At 51.1% G+C, this 19,690-nt stretch overlaps 2 protein-coding genes across 2 annotated transcripts in view; both read right to left on the bottom strand.

Moving 5' to 3' along the window:
* PAX7 (paired box 7) overlaps positions 1–12,141 on the bottom strand; it is an 82,726-nt gene extending 70,585 nt beyond the window's left edge. The window contains exon 1 of the mRNA XM_029965238.1: positions 12,045–12,141. Coding sequence (XP_029821098.1) covers positions 12,045–12,141 — 97 coding nt within the window. The remainder of the gene's footprint in view (positions 1–12,044) is intronic.
* Positions 12,142–12,497: 356 nt separating this feature from the next.
* Positions 12,498–19,690, bottom strand: part of KLHDC7A (kelch domain containing 7A) — a 33,634-nt gene continuing 26,441 nt past the window's right edge. Inside the window, exon 5 of the mRNA XM_029965237.1 lies at positions 12,498–12,543. Within this exon, the coding sequence (XP_029821097.1) occupies positions 12,498–12,543 (46 nt within the window). The remainder of the gene's footprint in view (positions 12,544–19,690) is intronic.

Raw genomic sequence — 19,690 nt, 5'->3', positions numbered from 1 at the left:
AAGAGCCTGGGAATAAAGTTGAAAATTAAATGTTTCTGCTCTCCCGGCACCGGGGGAAGATTAAACTCGAGGAGCCGAGCCCGGAGTCCTGCCTTCCCCGCCGCTCTAGGGTTACCTCGCCGGCAGAAAAATCTCTCACATCAAACACGGCATTTGTTTTCCCTCGCTCCCCCCCCTTTCTCCTGGAATTGGGGTAAGATTTGGCACTTTCAGGCAAAAAAAAATCGCGTTCTCCTCCAGCACTTGCTGCCGGCTCCGGGCAGCCACTGAGCAAAGAGCTCCATTAATGATTATTATTTAATGTATTTTCATTGAGGGGATGCGGTGCCGTGCGGCCTCAGCCCCTAAATTTGTGTGGGGAGGGAAAAGGGGAAAGGGGGTGACAGGGGCCTGTCAGGGCCGGGGGAGGAGGGACACTCCTGCTGGAAAGCAATTTCACAAATCATTTTTCTAACAATTAAGGAGTGTGCGGGGGTGAAATGGCGATTTCACGAGCGGGGCCGGGGCCGGGGTGTTACCTGCGCGTCCGGCCGAGAACAGGGAACCCCTTCGGGAATTTTGGGAAATTTTTCAATATTTCCCCCTTTTTCTGCCCAGTTCTCTGCTTCATTGCCCACGTTCACAAAAGAGAGACCCCTTCTTTTCTCTCCTGGGAGCAGCGAGCAATAGATTAAAACAAGCATCAATCAGGAAAGGAGCAAGTAACTGCTTAAAGGAGCAGGGGCAGAATTCCTGCCGCTTCCCCCTTTCCCTGAGCATCTCCATGGTTTCCTAAGGTATGTTTCTGGTTGATAAATACCGTATATCGCTATTCCCTTCGGAGAAACGGCTTGTAAATCAGCGCCGAGAGCCAACTCACGAGCAGAAGGGAGCGGGGCTGGGTTTATTTGTATTTTTTAGGAGCATCTCTGGTCCCCACCGTCCATCCCCCGCATCCTTAGCGGGAGGAAGGGGCTTTTCAAGTTGGATGTGCCCTTAGAGGGGGCGAACGCCACCAGACTGGGGGGGAAAGGGGTTGTATATCCCATTTTCGACTTGAAAAAGATGCTCCCAGGTTAACTAAACCTGCCCTGAAAATCGCCGGGGCACAAGCGCAGCGAGCAGCCCCGATCGGTAATTTTATTAATTCGGATTCTCCGCAAAAAAAGTCCTTTTTTTTTGGTTTTGTTTTTTTTGGGGGAGATGCCATCCCATTTCTGGAGCGATGCGGGTCTAGAAATGAGAAATCTCCTTAGGAGATAAATCAGATGTGTCTCATCTGGTCAACTAAAACCTCAAGTGTTTGATCACGATTTTCACCACAAGTAGGATGCGAAAAAAAGAAAAAAAAAAAAACCAAACTGCCTGGGGATGAATTATTTAATGAAAAGTTGCTACCTTTGCAATTACAAGAAGATTATTAATGTGGGAAGGTTTTCCATTTGAGAACCCGGAGTAATAAGCATTATTTTTTTAAGCGATTATCCAATAAATCTCTCTCTAAAGGGCGATAAATCCACCTTGAAAACCGGGGATTTAAAAAAAACATTTCTGCGGGACTTCCGCATTTTTTAAAATGACCATTGAAAAAAAAAAATCGGGAAAGGAGGAGTAGCACATTCCGCCTGAAGTGTTTGTTTTTCCAGAAAACCCAGAAAAGAGAGAAGGAATATTTGCAGCCACGGGAAAAGGTGGTTTAGTTAAAAAGGTGGCTGAGAGCTGGAAAAGCGGCTCCAGCCGGGATCAGGGATCAGCGGTCCGGGATCAGGGAATTCAAGTCCACAGATCCTCAACATAGCCCCAAAATTTAATTTTGCTTATTTGCATTGAAGTCCAGAAGCTGCCAAACGAAGCAGATGAAATGTGGGTGCAGATTTTTGCTGCCTGGTGCCTCTCCAGCCCCTTGGATCATCCCTGTCCTGCCGGTGCAGAAGTGTCCTCCCCATGTCCCAGCAGATCCCGAGTGTCCTCCCCATGTCCCAGCAGATCCCGAGTGTCCTCCCCATGTCCCAGCAGATCCCGAGTGTCCTCCCCATGTCCCAGCAGACCCCGAGTGTCCTCCCCATGTCCCAGCAGATCCCGAGTGTCCTCCCCATGTCCCAGCAGATCCCGAGTGTCCCCAGGTCCCCGAGGTCCTTGGCCAAGGCAGCTCCTCCAGGGGAGCTCCAGGCAAGGAATGACCTGGATTCATCCCTAAGATCCACTCTCGGTTGCAGGTGGGATGGGAGAAGCCAGGATGGGGAAGGGAAGGGAATTTTAAGCTCCAAGGCACGACCCTCAGGCTCATGTTGGTCCCTAATTCTCCTCCTTCCTCAATGGAATAAGGCTCTGCTCGTTCACCAGGGATGTTCTGAACTCTGGTGCTGAAGAAGGACAAAAGTTCTGTACGCTCAGACCACAGAGTTCTGGAAGCCCTAAATCACAGAGGAAGCAGTTTCCACCTCCAGGACTATTTATGAAGGAAAAAAATCCTTTTTTTTTTTTAATGCTCCTGCAGTCTCAGTCCCAACCCTACAGCTTCCCAAGGAGCTGTGTTATCCACACTGGGAATTCCTGCATCTAACAGGGATTCAGTGCTCTTTTTTTCCCCCCAGGAAAGGCAAAACCCAAACCAAAGGATAAAACTCCAACCCCACTTCCCGTCAGGACACGGAACAAAAGGCAGAGTGTCACCAGCCCCACCGGGCTCTGCTCCCCACTAGGTCAGGCTTAATTTGCCCAGGGTGTAGCATTAATAGGATGTAAGCTGGGCCCTCCAACAATTACCTTATCAAAGCATAACATCTATGGAATGAGCAAAGTATTTTCATTAAACAAATCAAAATAATAAGGCTGGCAGTGGCCTTGTTCATTCTTTGAACCTCTAAGTGGCTTTGGAGATATTCAACAGTACTGCACCAACTTCTATTCCACTGGTAGTCCCTGCTAAGTTTTTCTAAAGAAGATTAACTGCTCCTTGCTAAAAGGCTCAGCTCGACTTTTGTCAGGGTGCACAGACTAATTGGGTTTTCCCTGCATACAACGGGATTCCTGTACTCCTGCTTCCCATTTCATGTGGCTTTTCAGGATAGGGAGAACAAGTTCCCCTTGGTTTGTTCAGTGTTCTGTGTCAGAAATAACACTCTGAAACAGGACCTGACCACGCAGGGAGAACCACCACACTGAGAGGCACTTTTTTGGGGAGGAAAGGGGAATTTTCCAAACTTGCACCTTCCCAGAGCTCAGCAAATCATGTATTTCAGGGCAACAGGCTGTCGCAGAAGGTGCTGAAGGGACAGAACCGGTCCCAGAGGGAAAACATTGAGGATGTACACCCCATGAAGAGGAAGGACAGTCTGGGAGCAAGGGGATCCCGATTTTAGGGTGCCTTTCTCCTTGAGACACCCAGCCCCAGGCACGGTGAGATGGATTCACAAAAGCAGAGCACCTGCCCCGAAATAATTCAAGCTGCCTCCACACTGGACATGCCCCAAATCCCTCGTTATGTGGCTCATAATTCACCTGCTCCCGCATTAGTCCCACTCCAGCACTAAGGGCCGGGCCGTTTCTCGGCCCCATAAAGACATCACTCACAGCGGGGAGGGGAGACACCACAGCCCTGGCCAGCAGCTCCTCTCCCTGCTCCCACACTGCCAGGGTTTGCTGGGAGCCGAAGCCACTGCAGGAACAGTCCTTCGGGAGGACACCCAGCTCGATAAAGCCCCTGGAGAGGCAGGAAAACGGGAGCACGGGGCTGGGAAGGGCTCGGCTCTGGAAAGAGCCGACACAGAGACACCAGTGCAGGAGTGAGAAGTCCTGGAAGAAGTGGAGAGCATGGAAAAGGGAGAACACAAAGGGACTGGGTTGGTCTTTGCTCAAGTGTGAGGAATCAGATGGAACCAAGCTGCATATTTGTCTGGGTGAATTAGAAGCACAATCCTCTCCTTCCCAGAGGGAGCAGTTGCTTCATATTTATACATTTAGTCTTACAGGTGTAAAATAACTTCCCTTTATGCTTATATAATAATTTTTTTCATTTGAATTTCAAGGCTTTATTCCCTCCTTTGGATTCAAGTCTCCTACCTGAGCCTGACTCCTCATATTGCCATTAATTCCTTCATCACAGAAATGAATTCCATTTAATTCTCTATAGCAGTTGTTAAGGGAGATCAAAAAGGGCATTTGCAAAGGTTTCTTCCCCTTCTCCCTTCTGGTTTCCAGCTCACCTGTGTCCCGAGAAGCCTTGAATTCAAAGCCATGGCACTCCTCAGCCTCGCTGCAGAGGGGAAAGGACAGGCAGGAGGAAACCTTTCCCATCCTGCACTCACAGCTGGGGAACTTCCCCCTAAATGTAATTAGAAAGGTTAATTACTGAGAGCAGCTGCACCACAGTTTACCTGCTTCACCGGGTGAGTTAAACTGGGTCAGACCTGGCCCCAGTTTAGTGGGAAAGCTGGGACAGCAGCAGGACCCGGGACTTCCATGAGGAAGGGGATGAAGGGAAAAATAAAAAAAGCTATTCCAGGGAAAACTTCCCCAACGCCTCCGGTTTTGGGAGCAGCAGCCCTGCTCCCCAGGGCTCTGGGCCAGCAGAGCATCTCAGCCCACACTGGGGGCAACAAACCACACCAGGCTCCCTGGCTGGGTCAGATCCCTCCCTTTCCCGTGAAAAACAGCTTTCCTCAAGAAAAGGGGAATTTCTACACAGATAACAGTTCAGTGAATAAAGAAGGAAGCTCAGTACTGTGTTTTTTCACATTATTTATGGCACATAAGGTGAATGGTGCCCCAAAATCAGCACATATTTACCCCACACTGCATAAAAACACAGCAAGAACAACCCAATTGGCCAAAATATTGATAGAAATGGAGAAATATCAATAACACAAAACTCACATCTCAGCCTTCAAGAGGAGAAACATGTAAATTATATCGGGCTTGCTGCTCTAACCTCAATTCAGACTTGTGATTCAGAACCTCTTTATTTAAAGCAAATCATTTCAAATTGTTCTTCTTCATTTAAAATTGTTTGGCACCTCAGTATAAAGCTGCTTTTTATTCCCATTTCAGTTTAACTCAGGCCTTTAGTTCTAGTCACGTTTAAGCAGAATTACTTTATGGCCAACTACAACTGCACAAATGCATTGCTACAACAATAAAGAATAAGAGGGAAAAAAGGGAGAAATAAGGTACCTTATAAAGAAATAAAGACCTCTTTATAATGATAGTACTGAGACTTAAAAATCCCACAACTCACCTTAAATCTGGTCAACAAACCTCAGGATTATTCAGAGAAGCCCAACATAATAATGGCATTTTGCTTAAATAGTGGATGTTACAGAGCAAAGCACATTCCAAGGGCTGTAGGCCAGGATGGTGCCAGGCATGGGAGAGGGAATTTGGGGAACTGGCGACTTTTATGGAGCTGGAGCCCCCTGTGGATCCCATCCCGCAGGAGGGGGCACAGCAAACCTGGGCTGCATTAAATGTGATCACACATGGAGCTGATTTTTCATTTAAAAGCTGATAAATTTGTAATTTTCTTGTTTTTTTTTTTTTCTTGGTATCTGAACTCAAGAGGGAACTTCTCTAACAACTCTATTAAATAGTTAAAAGAAGCGTCTCCTTGAAAAGCAATGGATTTTCCTTGTTGTTTTCCGTGGCTGAGCTGATGTTTGGTGCTCTCCCCTCACAGGGGTTCCTGGGCTGGGTGCTGGGAGGGAGCTCAGCTGCAGCAGTACTGGGTGGGAAGTGGTGGGTGAGGTGGGAGGGAGTGAAATGAGGTCTCTCTAAGTGGCTCTGGGGGCTGGAAGGTTCCTCTCTGCTCTGAGCCCTCTGCTCTGGGTGTGTGGGAGAGGCTCTTCCTGAGCATCAGCAGTGCAGATAAACACAAGGATGCAGGAATGACTGAGTTCCCCAGGGACATTCCATGTATTTCAGCTCTATGTATTTTTATATTAATCTAAAAGAATCCCTGTGTGAACTGAAACAAGCTGGTTTTAAACCAGTGTAAATGCCCTTGTTAAACGTGATTTACCACTAAGGAGCCTGGTTTGCAGAACTCCATTGCAGTGGGAGGAGAGAAAGTCGTGGTTTCTTGAGGGACTCAACTTTATCCTTAAAATATCTGATTTAATTCTTAGTTTTGCTATAGATCTTTTTATTTAACTTGGATAGGACCTGCCAGGAAAAGCAGAACAATATTTTTGTGATGTCTTTGCTGTCTCGTGCACAAGCTTGGTAGGACAAGGGGGATTTGCAGATCCTCCCAGGACTCTTCCCGAGTTTCCAAGGAGTTGCATCCCTACAGTCTCCCTGGTATGACGTGTATGAGCTTCTCCATCTCCTCCTGAAAGCCTGGTTAAATGTTGGATGCTTCCAGTGCTGCGCAAGAGAGAAACAACCCTGGGGGAAGAAAAAGTTAAACCCCAAGGCACAAGCCTCCAGTTCCCCTCTTTCATTCCCACCAGGTAGCTGCTAATTACTCCAAGAGGAAAAAGGTCAGGAGGTGGGATGGGGCTGCCACAATAGGGAGGAAGATGTTTTATGAGCCGCTAAGTGAAGGGCTCCCACCCCCTGCCCAGGGGAACCCTGCACCCCACCACGCCCGGCAGCGCGGGGCTGTTCTTGGAGGTGACACCTGAGCTGGCCAGGTATTTGATCTGGAGTGGGGAAAAAAGCTCCAGTACTGGTTGGGTTTATACAGGGTTAGTGCTAGGCTGGGTTTGTGGCTTTAATGCTAATTCTGTGTCAGTTTAGGTCAATGCAATGCCATTATTTTGGGGGATATTGGATGGAAAGAGCAGCTCTCTCCACTTTGGAGCTGCGCTGGGTTGTATTCACGGTGCATGTGGAGCCTGAAAACTGTGTCTCTGTCTCCATCCTTGCCCAGAGTGCTTGGGCTGAGGGATTATTTTCTTCCTGTGCTTCTCTAAGATGCTTTCTCTGAGTGCTATTGTAAGCCCTTCCTAAATTTGTGATGAAGCTGTTTGCTTTTCTAATGTGAGGCTCAGTGGTGTTTTGTCTTCCTTTTAAAACTCGGTTTTTGAGCCATTTTTGCCTCATCCTATAATAGTGATTACACCAATTCACTGGGAGACAAAACATTAAAGGAGGGGGGGAAATCCTGGTCTAAGAAATGCATATTTTTTTTGTCTGGAGGACATAAGTCTCCAGAAACACAGAAAGAAATTTGCACGCGGCTCAGCCTGGTAGGGCTTAATCTCAGGCAATAATCGCTGCTGCTTGGGCTGGAGGAGAATAATTAACCAGACATTAAAATTGCAGTGGGCTGTCCCTGGGATCTAACGGGAACCTCAGGTGAGCAACAACTCAGGTGAGCAAAAACTCAGCTGAGCTCTGGGGGAGAGGAGCTTTCCCTGGAGGAGTTTTCTCCATCTGTGGCTGCCTCATCCCTGGAAGTGTCCAAGGCCAGCTTGGACAGGGCTTGGAGCAACCTGGGATAGTGGGAGGTGTCCCTGCCCACACAGGGGGTGGAACAAGATGAGCTTTGAGGTCCCAAACCATTCTGTGATGATTCCATGATTGCTCCTGATGGACCATCCAGGATGTGGAATTGGAGAGTGGTGGAGGGGTTTCTGTGGGTGTAAACTCTGCAGCTGCCAAGTCCATAGGAGAAATCCATAGGATAAACCCTCTCAATCCACTTGGAGTCCATGGAGCTCAGTGGTTTGTGTGCAGCCAAGCCTGGACACGAGTTCTGGGTGCTCGTGATGCTCCACCACAGCGCAGTGAAGATGCTCTTGACTGAGTGGAGTCTGGTCCTGAGATGTCAACCATGGATGAAGTCCATGAGATCCTTCTCAGGCTCTCTCAGGCCTGAAGAAGTGTTTGGAAACAGCAAAAGAGGGAACTTGCTGTAATATTTGACATTAAGGAAGCGAAGTATTGGTGTTGGCTCAGAAGACCCCCTTGGTGCACAGCTTGGGGGGCTTGTTTTAATTTGGTGCTGAATTTTAAACATAATTTCTTGTAGTTGAGACCAGCTCAGGGACCTGAGATGAAAGAAAATCCGATCACTAATGCACTATAAATCAGGGGCAAAAATCCACTGCAAACCCAGCAAATAAATCAGGAGGTGGTTTTGTTCCCAAGCGTCAATTCTAATTTCCTGAATTTTCATTCGAAAGGAGGGCAGAGGTTTTCTTCTTCCCTCTTAATTCCTCTTCATAATCAATTGTTTTGCTTTAATATTTGACATAAGTGATAAACTGTTGAAAGTAGGTAATTTAATTGTTGTGCTTTCAATATTCTCCATTTGAAGAGTGGCCTGTTCTGGCCCCATTGAACCCACGGACATGTCCATCCTTTCAACTGGGAAAACGGTCGTGCCCATGTCCCAGAGAGGATGGTGACAGGAATATCTGACTCCTTGGGCAGCAGAGGTGCAGGATCAGGTCCCCACAACACAAACACAGGAGAAGATTTTGGTCTGAGTTATTTTGGCCCCAATCCAGAGTAACCCGTTGCCTCCAGCGCCGTCCCTCGGGCTGGACGGATGCCCGGAGTAATGGAAAGCAGGGATGGGGGCCACCCCTCCCCTGAAAACACAGATTTAACTTTCACAACTGACTTCTCAGCACTAGGAAAAACAAATTAACAAGCCTCCAAAAGGATTTATTCTCCTGGAATGGAAAAATTGCAGATTGTTTTCCCTCTTTGTCCATTGAAACTAAAATCTCTCTGTTGTCGAGACACATTTTTTGGGGGGGTTGGATTTTTTTGAAGCCATTGCCTGTACAAGTTTTGAAGTCCATGGTTATATTACCTTGGATGATGCAGTATCTGTAAAAGAAGGGTCTTCTGCTGTACCGTGGTGACTGTTTGCCATTGACAGGAGATGGAGCAGCATGGAAGGTAACCTGCGCAGGGCCAGGGAGAGGAGGGGAGCTACAGAGTATGCTCAGCATAGAAAACCGGCCTTTCCCTTATCCTAATCCATAGTCCCATTCCCTGCCATCACTGCAGCTCTTCTAGGGAGCAGCAGAACCATCAGCTCAGGCTGCAGAGCCCCAGACAGGAGATGAGCCCCTCGCCCATCGGCCAGAGCAGCGACGACAGCGACTGCAAAGTGCTGGGGGATCAAATTCCAAAGGGTGGAAATCCCAGGAGGAGGGGGGTTTGGGATCTGGACAGAATGAAAATCAGCCTTGTGCTTGGTCCTGCTCTGCTCCTGGGGAGCTGAAAGCCTCAGGTTGGCCAAGGGTCTTTTATTTTCCCCTCCACAAAGACTTGACCCTTCGGTGGCTCTGAAGGGTCAGGTCTTGGTAACGACCCCTTGATGAAAGGGAGGAAGGAGCTGTGACCCAAAACCACATCACAGCCCAGTGGGATTTTGGGCTGACCTTGCTGGGCTGTGCCAACACAGAAAGCCTCCAGCACCCTCCTACATTATCCTGGCTGTGGGTTAAGCCTGGCAGAGCTGAAACCGCAGCACAGCCTTGAGCTGAGCCTTCTAAAACTTGTTCATCTGAAGCTCTTCACAAGGGCATGCAGTGATAGGACAAGGGGGAATGGCTTTAATGTGAAAGAGTGTGAATTTAGGTTGGATATTGGGAAGGAATTCCTGCCTGTGAGGGTGGGGAGGCCCTGGCACAGGGTGCCCAGAGAAGCTGTGGCTGCCCCAGCCCTGGAAGTGTCCAAGGCCAGGTTGGACGGGGCTTGGAGCAACCTGGGATAGTGAGAGGTGTCCCTGCCTATGGCAGGGAGTGAGACTGGATAGTCTTTAAAGTCCCTTCCAACCCAACCCATTCCATCTCTATGATGGACTCCTGAGATCTGGTGACCTCTCCTGGACACACGTGCCCAGAGCCCTCCTGGGCCAGCCCAGCATGTTCTGCTGCCAGCCCTGCTCAGCTGTGGTGCCTCCAGGGTGTCCTCTGAAGCTCAAGAGGATTTAAGCTGAGCTCAAAGCAGTTTTAACCAACAGTGGAGGGAGCCTGCTGAGAGCAGTTGGGTATTTTGTGGCTGCAGGGCGTGAAGAAGGGATCTGCTGGGAGAAGGTCACAGAGGCAGACCAGGATAGTCAGCTGCTCCCTGCAAGTCCATTTTTTTCCAAGTTTTCATACCTAGAAAGCAGGATTGCTTTGTTATCAGTTGTCTTGGCTCTTTTGCAGGCAGAAGCTGACTTAGTTCCAGCATTTCATCTACTTCTCTTCCCAAGATCAGGCTTGTAAATCAGTGCAGGACAACACCTGAAGCACAGGCTCAACTGACCCCACCTCCCTGGAAAGATGGTTTCCTGCATGGCACAAGACCTACTGGGTCAAAGAACAACATCCAGCAAAAAAAATACAATCTGGACATACATTTATCACATTGTCATCCCAAAAATATCCCTGGATAGAGCTGATTCCAGCCTGGGAGTCACTGGGATGCCCCTTTCCCCCACGGCAGTTGTTGCCAGCAAAGGCAAAAGACATGGTTAGAATGGATTCATGGAGAATTCATGGATAGAAGATGAACTGCTAATAAAAAACTCAGGGGGACGCCTTGGGAATGGGGAGTTTTTCTTGCCTTCAGTGCCTTTGCCCCCCGTTGTCCCCACACTTGCTCCCAGTGATAAATCCCAGGTGTTTTTGACAGGGGGGTGATTAAACTCAGTTACAAAAATCTCTTCTTCCCAAAACCTTCTGTTGGTGGTTCAAGGTCTCTCCTGTGCCACAAACAGGGCACTGTGGTGGGCAGCAGGCTCGGGGTGGGCAGGCAGGACCCGTGTTAGGGAGGGGGGGGAGGACTGGCAGTTCCCCTCTTGGAGCTGGACTTTGGGCTCCTGAGGGTCCCATCCCCTGATATCCCTGGGAAGAGGGGCAGTGGGATAAGCCATCTGGGGACTGGGTTGGAATTTAGTGGTGCCTTCCACCCACTGCCTCTCGTGCCAACTCAACCACCTTCAAGGGCACCCATCAAACTCCTCAGTGCAGGTTTGCAGCCCCTGCATGTTTGATCATCATCGTCTCACCTCCCTCAGCTGTGTCCTGGGCTGTGTCCAAAGCAGGGTGGGCAGCAGTGGGGGGGATTCTGCCCCTCTACCTCACTCTCCTGAGACCCCACCTGGAATACTTTGCAGAGTTCTGGTGCCCCCCAACAGAAGAAGGACATGGAACTGTTGGAGCAAGTCTGGAGGAGGCCACGGAGTTGCTGAGGGAACTGGAGCACATCCCCTGTGGAGACAGGATGGGAGAGCTGGGGCTGCTGAGCTGGAGAAGAAAAGGGTGTGTGGAGGCCTCACAGCACCTTCCAGGGTCTGAAGGGGCTGTAGGGAAGCTGGAGAGGGGCTGTTCATCAGGAACTGCAGTGACAGGACAAGGGGAATGGGTTCAAACTGAAAGAGGGGAAACTTGGGAAGAAATTGTTTCTTGTGAGGGTGGGGAGGCCCTGGCACAGGTTGCCCAGAGAAGCTGTGGCTGCCCCAGCCCTGGAAGTGTCCAAGGCCAGCTTGGACGGGGCTTGGAGCAACCTGGGCTGGTGGAAGGTGTCCCTGCCCACAGCAGGGGGTGGCACTGGATGGGCTTTGAGGTCCCTTCCAACCCAAGCCAGTCTGAGATTCTGTGACCTCCTTGCCCTGTGCCACAGAGCCACCTGAGGGATGAAGGTACCTGGAGCATCTGCCTCCAGCTGGGGCAGGGCAACACGTGCTTGGAGAGACAGAGGAGTGTCTGGAAGCCTCCTTGGTCCCCCTGTCCCCAAGGCCACCCCTTTGCAGACCCCGGGACCACTGCAGGCTCCCACCCTCACTCCTCACAGAGTCATGTCAGCTCATGTCCCTCTGTAGAACTGGGAACACACCCGAGTCCTTCCAGTGGCTCGTGGGTGAAGCGCTGGGACACAGCAGGACCTTGGAGCAGACCATGTCCTGCAGGCCCTCAGGGAGCAGGGCAGGCTGGGGGCTCGGCTGCTCTCCTACCGCGGTGCCCTTGGCTCTCCTCACCCTTCTGCGAGGAGACCAGAGGGACAAAGGGGTTGTCCCGTTGGTGTCCCGTTGGTGTCCCCTCATCCTGCAGGAGCTCCCACCGTGCCCGGGGCAGCCAAGGCTGTGCAGGGACCTTTCCCTCCGCGGTGGAGACCTTCAGCTGGCTCCTTCTGAAGGTTATAAACCTCCCCCTGGAGTCGATCTGCTCCTCGGTTCCTCGTGTCCGCGGGGAAGGAGCGGAGTGGGACCATCGCGGGGCTGCTGCTCTCGGCTCCGTGTCTCCATCGGCAGATTCCTGCTGCCACCCCGTGGCTTCGGCCGGGAAGGTTCGGCAAGCGACGTCCTGCCTTCCTCCTTCATCCCTCCATCCCTTTGCCTCCCAGCCATCCTCCTCCTGCCGGGCAGGACCTGGGGCCGTCCTGGCCCCACCACCGGAGCTCCGGGCTGTGGCTCTGCCTTCCCGGCTGCGAGGGGTCTGCGGCGGTGAACGAGGAGATATCTGGGAGAAATTGGGATGCACTGAGTTCTTGGCATCTTTGGAGCAGGTTTGAGGGGTGTGAATTTGGTTTAGAGCTGAGGGTCCCATATGAACCAGCTCCTTCAAGGCTTACTCTTGTTCTTTTTGCTCCAGGTGATCCCTAAAGTCTGGAAAACTTGGGGAGAAAAAAAGAGAGGGTTAAAAAAAAGAGAGGGTAAAAAAAGAGATGGGTAAAAAAAAAGAGATGGGTAAAAAAAATAAACTGATATTTTATACTTTTTTTTCCTAAAAGTTTGGTGTGATTTGAAGACTTCCTTCTGTCCAGTCTGCTTGAGCTTTTCCTTCTGCCCCTGGCTTGTCAGCCTCCTCCATTTGCAGTTTGGGAACCTTTCCATGTATTTAACAGACTCTTTGGGGTGGCAATGGGGTCAGCTGACCCTAGGTGGGTTTGAGGGAAAAGGAATTCAGGCTGACTATCCATGGAACTGGGATTCAGCTGCTTTTCAGTCGGGACATTGTAATAAAGATGTGTGAATAACCTGGTGACACATTTCTCTTCCTCTCCCATGGATTTTAGGGATTTGGTTTGAGTCCATTCCTGTCCCATGGCATTTTTTTGGGTACTGGAGCTCATGTTGACTCCTGGATGTCCTTTAAAAGCAGGTGTTCATGTATTTTGCTAAATTACATATTGAATTTGACAGAAGAAAACCCTCAGTGCTTTTTATTTTGCTTCACAGTTTAACACAACAACTTAAATCTGATGGTACAGGACAGGGAATGGGAACACCAGGACCTTCCCTGGTCTTTATGCCTCTCCCAGAACCTTCCCAAACCACCTGTAGGGCTCTGAGGTGCCATGGCAGGGGCTGCTCCCCCTTCCCTCAGCCTGGAGAACAGGATGAGCTGCTGGGCTCACGTGCTGTGGGAAGTCCCTCATTTCCTGCCCTGGGCTCCTCCAGGGAGAGAAGCTGCTCTTTGACAAGCTCCTTAATGAGCCACAAAGTTGGGTCATAACCAGTGCTGTGCCTCCCCTTGTCACTGAGAGACTCCAGGGGGTGTGAAAAATCCACCCAGCACAACGAGTGTTCAGAGGAGCCCATGTTAATTTTAGAGAATGAAAAGAGGAATTTCTTTCCCCCCCCCCCGTTGATAATGATTTTTCAATACCCTCAGGAAAGGAAGAGAAAGGGGGCTCTCTGGAAAAGGCTTTTAGAACGTGTCCCTGCAAAGTGCTGCTGGCTCAGGGGGAAGCACTTGGATCCTGGGCTGGAGGAACAGGCTCCTGTGTGGGATGGGCAGAGCTCGGCCTGTTCCTGCTCCGTGTCAGGGCAGTGCAGGGCAGACAAGGGCAGAGCATTCACCCCTTTCTCAACCCTTGGCAGCCCTTGGCTGGGACAAGTGACACAGGACTTGGCTTGGGGTCAAGGTCACCAGTTCCCTGCAGACCCTGCAGTTGGTGAAGCGTCTGCTGGGATTCCTGGTTTGATCCCACTGACTTTAAACTTCTTTCTTTTCCCCCTCTAATCGAATTCTTTTGAAGTACAAGGTGTGCTTTCCTTGCAGCCAGGACTTTGTTGGCAAATCAAAAGCTCCTGGAAGTTTTTTCTGGTTTAGGAGGGAATGGTTGTGACTTTCAGAGGGAGGCCCTGGCACAGGGTGCCCAGAGAAGCTGTGGCTGCCCCAGCCCTGGAAGTGTCCAAGGCCAGCTTGGACGGGGCTTGGAGCAACCTGGGCTAGTGGAAGGTGTCCCTGCCCATGGCAGGGGGTGGAACAAGATGATCTTTCAGGTCCCTTCCAACACAAACCATTCTGTGATGATTCCATGATCGTTCCTGATGGGCCATCCAGGATGTGGAATTGGAGAGTGGTGGAGGGGTTTCTGTGGGTGTAAACTCTGCAGCTGCCAAGTCCATAGGAGAAATCCATAGGATAAACCTTCTCAATCCACTTGGAGTCCATGGAGCTCAGTGGTTTGTGTGCAGCCAAGCCTGGACACGAGTTCTGGGTGCTCGTGATGCTCCACCACAGTGCAGTGAAGATGCTCTTGACTGAGTGGAGTCTGGTCCTGAGATGTCAACCATGGATGAAGTCCATGAGATCCTTCTCAGGCTCTCTCAAGCCTGAAGAAGTGTTTGGAAACAGCAACTCCTGCAGGGGGTGGAGGGAGCTGGTCTTCAAGGTCCCTTCCAACCCAAACCATTCCATGATTCTCCCAGAGCATCTGATTGCAGGATGTGATGGTGAGGGAAGGTCCTTGAGTATGTCTGAAATGCTCTCAGTGACCCTGAGTTTGGTGAAAGTCCTGACAGGGGGGGTCTCAGGCAAAGGGTTTGATATTGGATGTGTGAGTGACATCTGCCAGACTCCCCTGCAGTGCCAGCTGTCTTGCAGACCTGGAGGGTGCTGGACTGGCAATGTCAGAGCTTCAGATCCTCCTTCCCGGAGCACAGAGCTCCTGGCTTTGATGGCCTAAATGGCACTGAAGTCCTCAGTCCTTTCAGCAGCCTTGTTTGGGGGACCCAGACAGGAGCTGAGGGACCTCAACACTTCCCAGACACTGTGTAGGTAACGAAACCTCGACACCAGGGCTGGATTGGGCTCTGCAGTTGCTGGGTGTGGCTGTGGCCTCTGGCAGGAGCTCCAAGCAGAACCTGAGCATCCAGTGTCCAAGGGATCTCCAGCACAGCAGGGAACTGAGGCTGGGAAGGACTTGCTGGACGTGTCACCCTCTGCAAAAAAAAAACCTGGGCATCCTCACACCTATTTTTTCCCCTTGGCTTTGTTTCTCCTGGCACAGGCAGCTCTGGGAAGGGTTGAAGTGCTGCAGGTTGGTTGTGACCCTGCTCTGTCAGGGGGTCACTTTGAAAATCAGCCCCAGCTCATGCTCAGGACCTTTGTGGATGCAGAATGACACAAAGTGTGGTGTGTGACCAAGCTTTTATTATCTTTAACCCCAATCCCCTCCTTAAACCACCCCAGCCAAGTTGTTTCGGGAGCTTTGCCTCCTTTGGCAGTTGAAACGTTCAAAGCTGTGTTTGCACAGCCAGAACAGCAGAAATAACAGCGAGAGCTGCGCACGGATTTTTCTCAAAGGCATTGGAGTCCAAAAAAATCCGTATTCACCCATCTGATGCCTCTGTGCTGAGAGCTTTGGAGCAGAGGGAACAGCCCTGCAGTGCCTGGGAGCTGCAGGCCCTGCCAGGCTGCTGAGGGTGACACTCAGCTGGAGCGGGGTTGTCTCATCGCGTTTCTCGGTTCTTGGCTCACCCTGCCCTGGGCACATTGTCAACCCTCTCTAACACTTCAAGGTCGTGTTTTCTCCATTTCCAGAGCTGTAGAGGTGCTGGGAGCACGTCCTTGCCTGCCCTTGGGTTCCCCTGGGTCAGGTTTGGGTCAAGGTGAAGGGCTGACCTTTGTGGATTTGTGGTTGACCTCCAGCAGTGAGCGGGATCGCCGAGTCCGGGCAAGTCCAGAAGCCAAGAGGGGAAATTTTGCTGGATTACCTTTGGACTTTGTGTGTGTGGGACTGGATGGGTGTGTATCCCGTGCTCCCAGGGTGGAGTGTGCTGGAGAACCTCTCTCCTCTGGCCCAGCAGAGCTCAGCAGTGCTGCAATGAAGGATCAACATGCAGGAAACACCAAAACCGAGGGCTGAAAGGTTCCTGCACTAATACACTGGGCTTTGAATTGATTTGTTTGTTAAAGCAAGTGCAAAATAAGAGGCCCAAAGCCAGAAGGCAGCTCTGTGGTGTAGAGTGCTGAAGATCCAAAGGTCTATCAGCAATGGGTGGGGCTGAGGCTGAGGAAAGCAAATCATAGAATCAAAAAATGCTTTGGGTTGGAAGGTACCTAAAGGATCATCTCTCCAGAAGGTCTGGTTTGGTCAGAGGAGATGCAGGTTCATTTCTCCAGCCCCTTCTGGAGTTAATGAACTGCCTGATGCCACAGTCAGTGCAGCAAAGATCAGACCCAGAAGGTTTTATGGAGACAGCAACTCTTCATGAACCATCCTTAACGGGGTTGGAGCAGGAAGGAAGCTGCCTTGTGATGGGGATCTTCTCCTTTCCTTCCTATGCAGACACTCAAAAAAACTAAAAGTCCATCCTGGTGCTGTGAAAACAAGTCATACCTACATCTTCATCACACAAGTTCTGGGCACGGTCACCTGGCTTCAGGAGCTCTCAGAGCACAACAAGGCAGAAAAAAGTGCCCTGACAATTTCCAGTTATTTTGGAGGGAGATTATAGTACATAGGACAACGGAATTAATGTCATCAGGGTAGGCCTTTTCCTGTATTAAGGTATATGAAAAAAATTAATTAAAGGAGTGAAATCTGGGCTGAAGCTTCTGGTGTTGGTGGCAGAGTAGGAAACACCTGATTGTGGGGAAGTGTTAAGAATGGAAATGGAATAAATGTCCTTTTAGCACTGAAAGCGTGGAGTAAAAGCTCTAATTTGGGCATTTTTCCTCTCCGAAGGCTGGTCCACGTGAGAACACTTCACTGAGGGTAGTCTGGAGTGAAATGTAAGCAGTAGTAACAAACGGCACTGGTTTCCAAGGGCAAAGCTCCTTCCAGGTGACGTCTCTTCTCCTGCCAGGTCGGTGCTGTGCATTCATGTGATGACTTCATCTGTTCAAATCCTGTTAAGGAGTGTCCTAACACTGAAGAGAGATGTTAAAGGCTGCAGTTCCACCCCATACCCCCTTCCCAAGACTGACTTCAAACACTTCCTCCATGGTCACGAGATGATAATTGATTTAAACCCTTCATTCCTTGATCTTTTAACAAAAGCCAAATCATGGGTCCCTAAAACATGAGTACAGGGTTGCAGACCATCACCACCAGAACCATAATGCTCTGGCACAGGAAACTTGTCTTGTTGCTTTCTAAAATACCAGATTTCAGCTGTTTTGATGCATTTGAGATGTTTGGCCTGGTGTGTTTGGGAGCTGTGTCCTTCACCGGGTTTCTGTTGGCTTTTGAGATGGGTGGCCCCAAGTGCAGTGAAGGAATTACATCAATGGTGGAGGGGAAAAGCCCCTCAGAGCTTGTAGCAAATCCTCTGGGTGGGTATAGAGGTAAAGGAGGAATAAAACTTAGAGTTATGGAATGGTTTGGGTTGGAAGGGACCTTAAAGCCAGTCCCACCCTGCCATGGGCAGGGACACCTTTCATCAGCCCAGGTTGCTCCAAACCCCGTCCAACCTGGCCTTGGACACTTCCAGGGATGGGGCAGCCACAGCTTCTCTGGGCACCCTGTGCCAGGGCCTCCCCACCCTCCCAGGGAAGGATTCCTTCCCAGTATCCCATCTATCCCTGCCCTCTGGCAGGCGGAAGCCATTCCCCTTGTCCTGTCACTCCCAGCCCTTGTAAACATTCCTTCTCCATCTTTCCTGTCGGTCCCTTCAGGAACCACAATCAGGTCACCCCAAAGCTTCTCTTCTCCAGGCTGGACAATCCCAGTTCTCTCATCCTTTCCTCCCAGCAGAGCTGCTCCATCCTCTGCTCCTCTCGGTGCCTCCTCCGGCCTGGCTCCAGCAGGTCAGTTTGAGGGGCTGGATGAGGGTGGCTGTGATGAAAGCTGGGATAGAGAAAGTGCAGTTCCTCTGCCAGCAGGGGAGCAGGGATTGTGATCCAGGATGGGAGTGACTGGGGGAGAGGCAGCGGCCCCAGGGCAGGGACTGGGAGAGACTGGGGATGAGCTCCCTTGGCAGGGGCTGGGAGGTGCCTTCCTGGCACAGCATCTGCACCACTCGCCATGAAGCAGCCACAGAGAGAGGCCTTGGGGGCACATGTTGGGAATGCAAGACTTGTCTCCCTGGGCACATCCATGGAGGAACCTGCCCAAGGTGTGGGCCCTGGGAGAAAGGCGTGTGAGGACACTGAGGGCACTTGGTGTGTTCAGCTGGAGCAGAGGAGGCTGAGGGGAGACCTCAGTGCAGTTCCAACTGCCTGGGCAGGGCAGAGGAGGGGCAGGGACTGAGCTCTGCTCTGGGGGGACCAGGGACAGCAGCCAGGGAATGGCTGGAGCTGTGTCAGGGCAGGCTCAGGTTGGATCTCAGGAAAAGGTTCTTCCCTCAGAGTGTGGTTGGGCACTGACCAGGCTCCCCAGGGCAGTGGGCACAGCCCCAAGGCTGCCAGAGCTCCAGGAGGGTTTGGATGATCCTCTGGGGCACAGGGGGTGACTCTGGGAATGGGCCTGTGCAGGGCTGAGAGTTGGACTGAGGATCCCTGTGGGACCCTTACAGCTCAGCATATTCTGGGATTCTGTGTTGCTGCCTTTGGAGGAGACCTGGAGAACCCTGTGTCCTCCTCCCAGGTGGCCCCAAATCCCTGGGACACACAAAGCCCTGGAAGCTCTGATTCATCAAAGCACCAGGGAGGCCCTGGGGAGCTGGACACCTCCAGAGCTGGGATTTCACACAGGGTGGGTGCTTCGTGAGCCTCCCTCTGTATTTCTGGGAAAAACATCTGCGAGGACTTTATCTGCTGAGCTGGGAACCCTCCCTGTGCTGCTCCTGCTGCTCGTTCCAGCCCGCTCAAAGCAGCTCTGCAGGATGGAGGATTGGGAACCATGGTGCTGCTGGGGCAGTTCTGCTTCTGCTGTGGGGCAGGGGGTTCCCAACTGGAGCTCAAATCCCACAGGAAAGCTGGCAAAGTGCTTTGTGCTCCTTGTGAATATTTATAGCCAGTCTTGGGGTGTTTGCTGCTAATGAGATGCACAAGGGTTTTAATTGCAAGAGTTGGTGTTGGCATTCTTCACTCAACTGAGCAGTTTGTTGCTGTTCATGGTGTGTGGGGGCCTAAACAAGAAAAAAACAAACCCCTGAGCTGCATCTCTGGAAGTGCTGGTGGTTTAAAAGACAAAGTCAAAAGTCTCGTGGGATGTAACGGAGCATGGGAGGAAAGGGAACTGTGCCAGGTCTCGGCAGAGGTCGGTGCTGGGAGCAGGAGGGATGTGGGGAACTGTGTCCATCCCCTCCCGTCCTCGCTGTCAGGAACACACGGAGGCAGCAGAGCCCGGCGGGGCTCGGGAGGTGTTACCGGGAGGTTCATGTGGATTTGGTTACGGCGTGAAATGGGATGTGGGGAGCGCTCCCGGACATCCATCACTGTCTGCCGGGAGCTGGGGGAGATGAGGGGAGGCAGCTGCCAGCCCTGCTCGGAGCTGCCACAGCGGAGAACGGGGACAATGAAACCCCAGAGAACAGGGACAGTGAAACCCCAGAGAACAGGGACAGTGAAACCCCAGAGAACAGGGACAGTGAAAACCCAGAGAACAGGGACAGTGAAACCCCAGAGAACAGGGACAGTGAAAC

The sequence above is a fragment of the Manacus vitellinus genome, unplaced genomic scaffold, assembly GCF_001715985.3.
Source record: "Manacus vitellinus isolate BGI_N305 unplaced genomic scaffold, ASM171598v3 scaffold_92_pilon, whole genome shotgun sequence".
NCBI lineage: Eukaryota > Metazoa > Chordata > Aves > Passeriformes > Pipridae > Manacus > Manacus vitellinus.
Note: the sequence above shows the minus strand (reverse complement) of the source record. Positions and strands in the feature narration are given on the sequence as shown.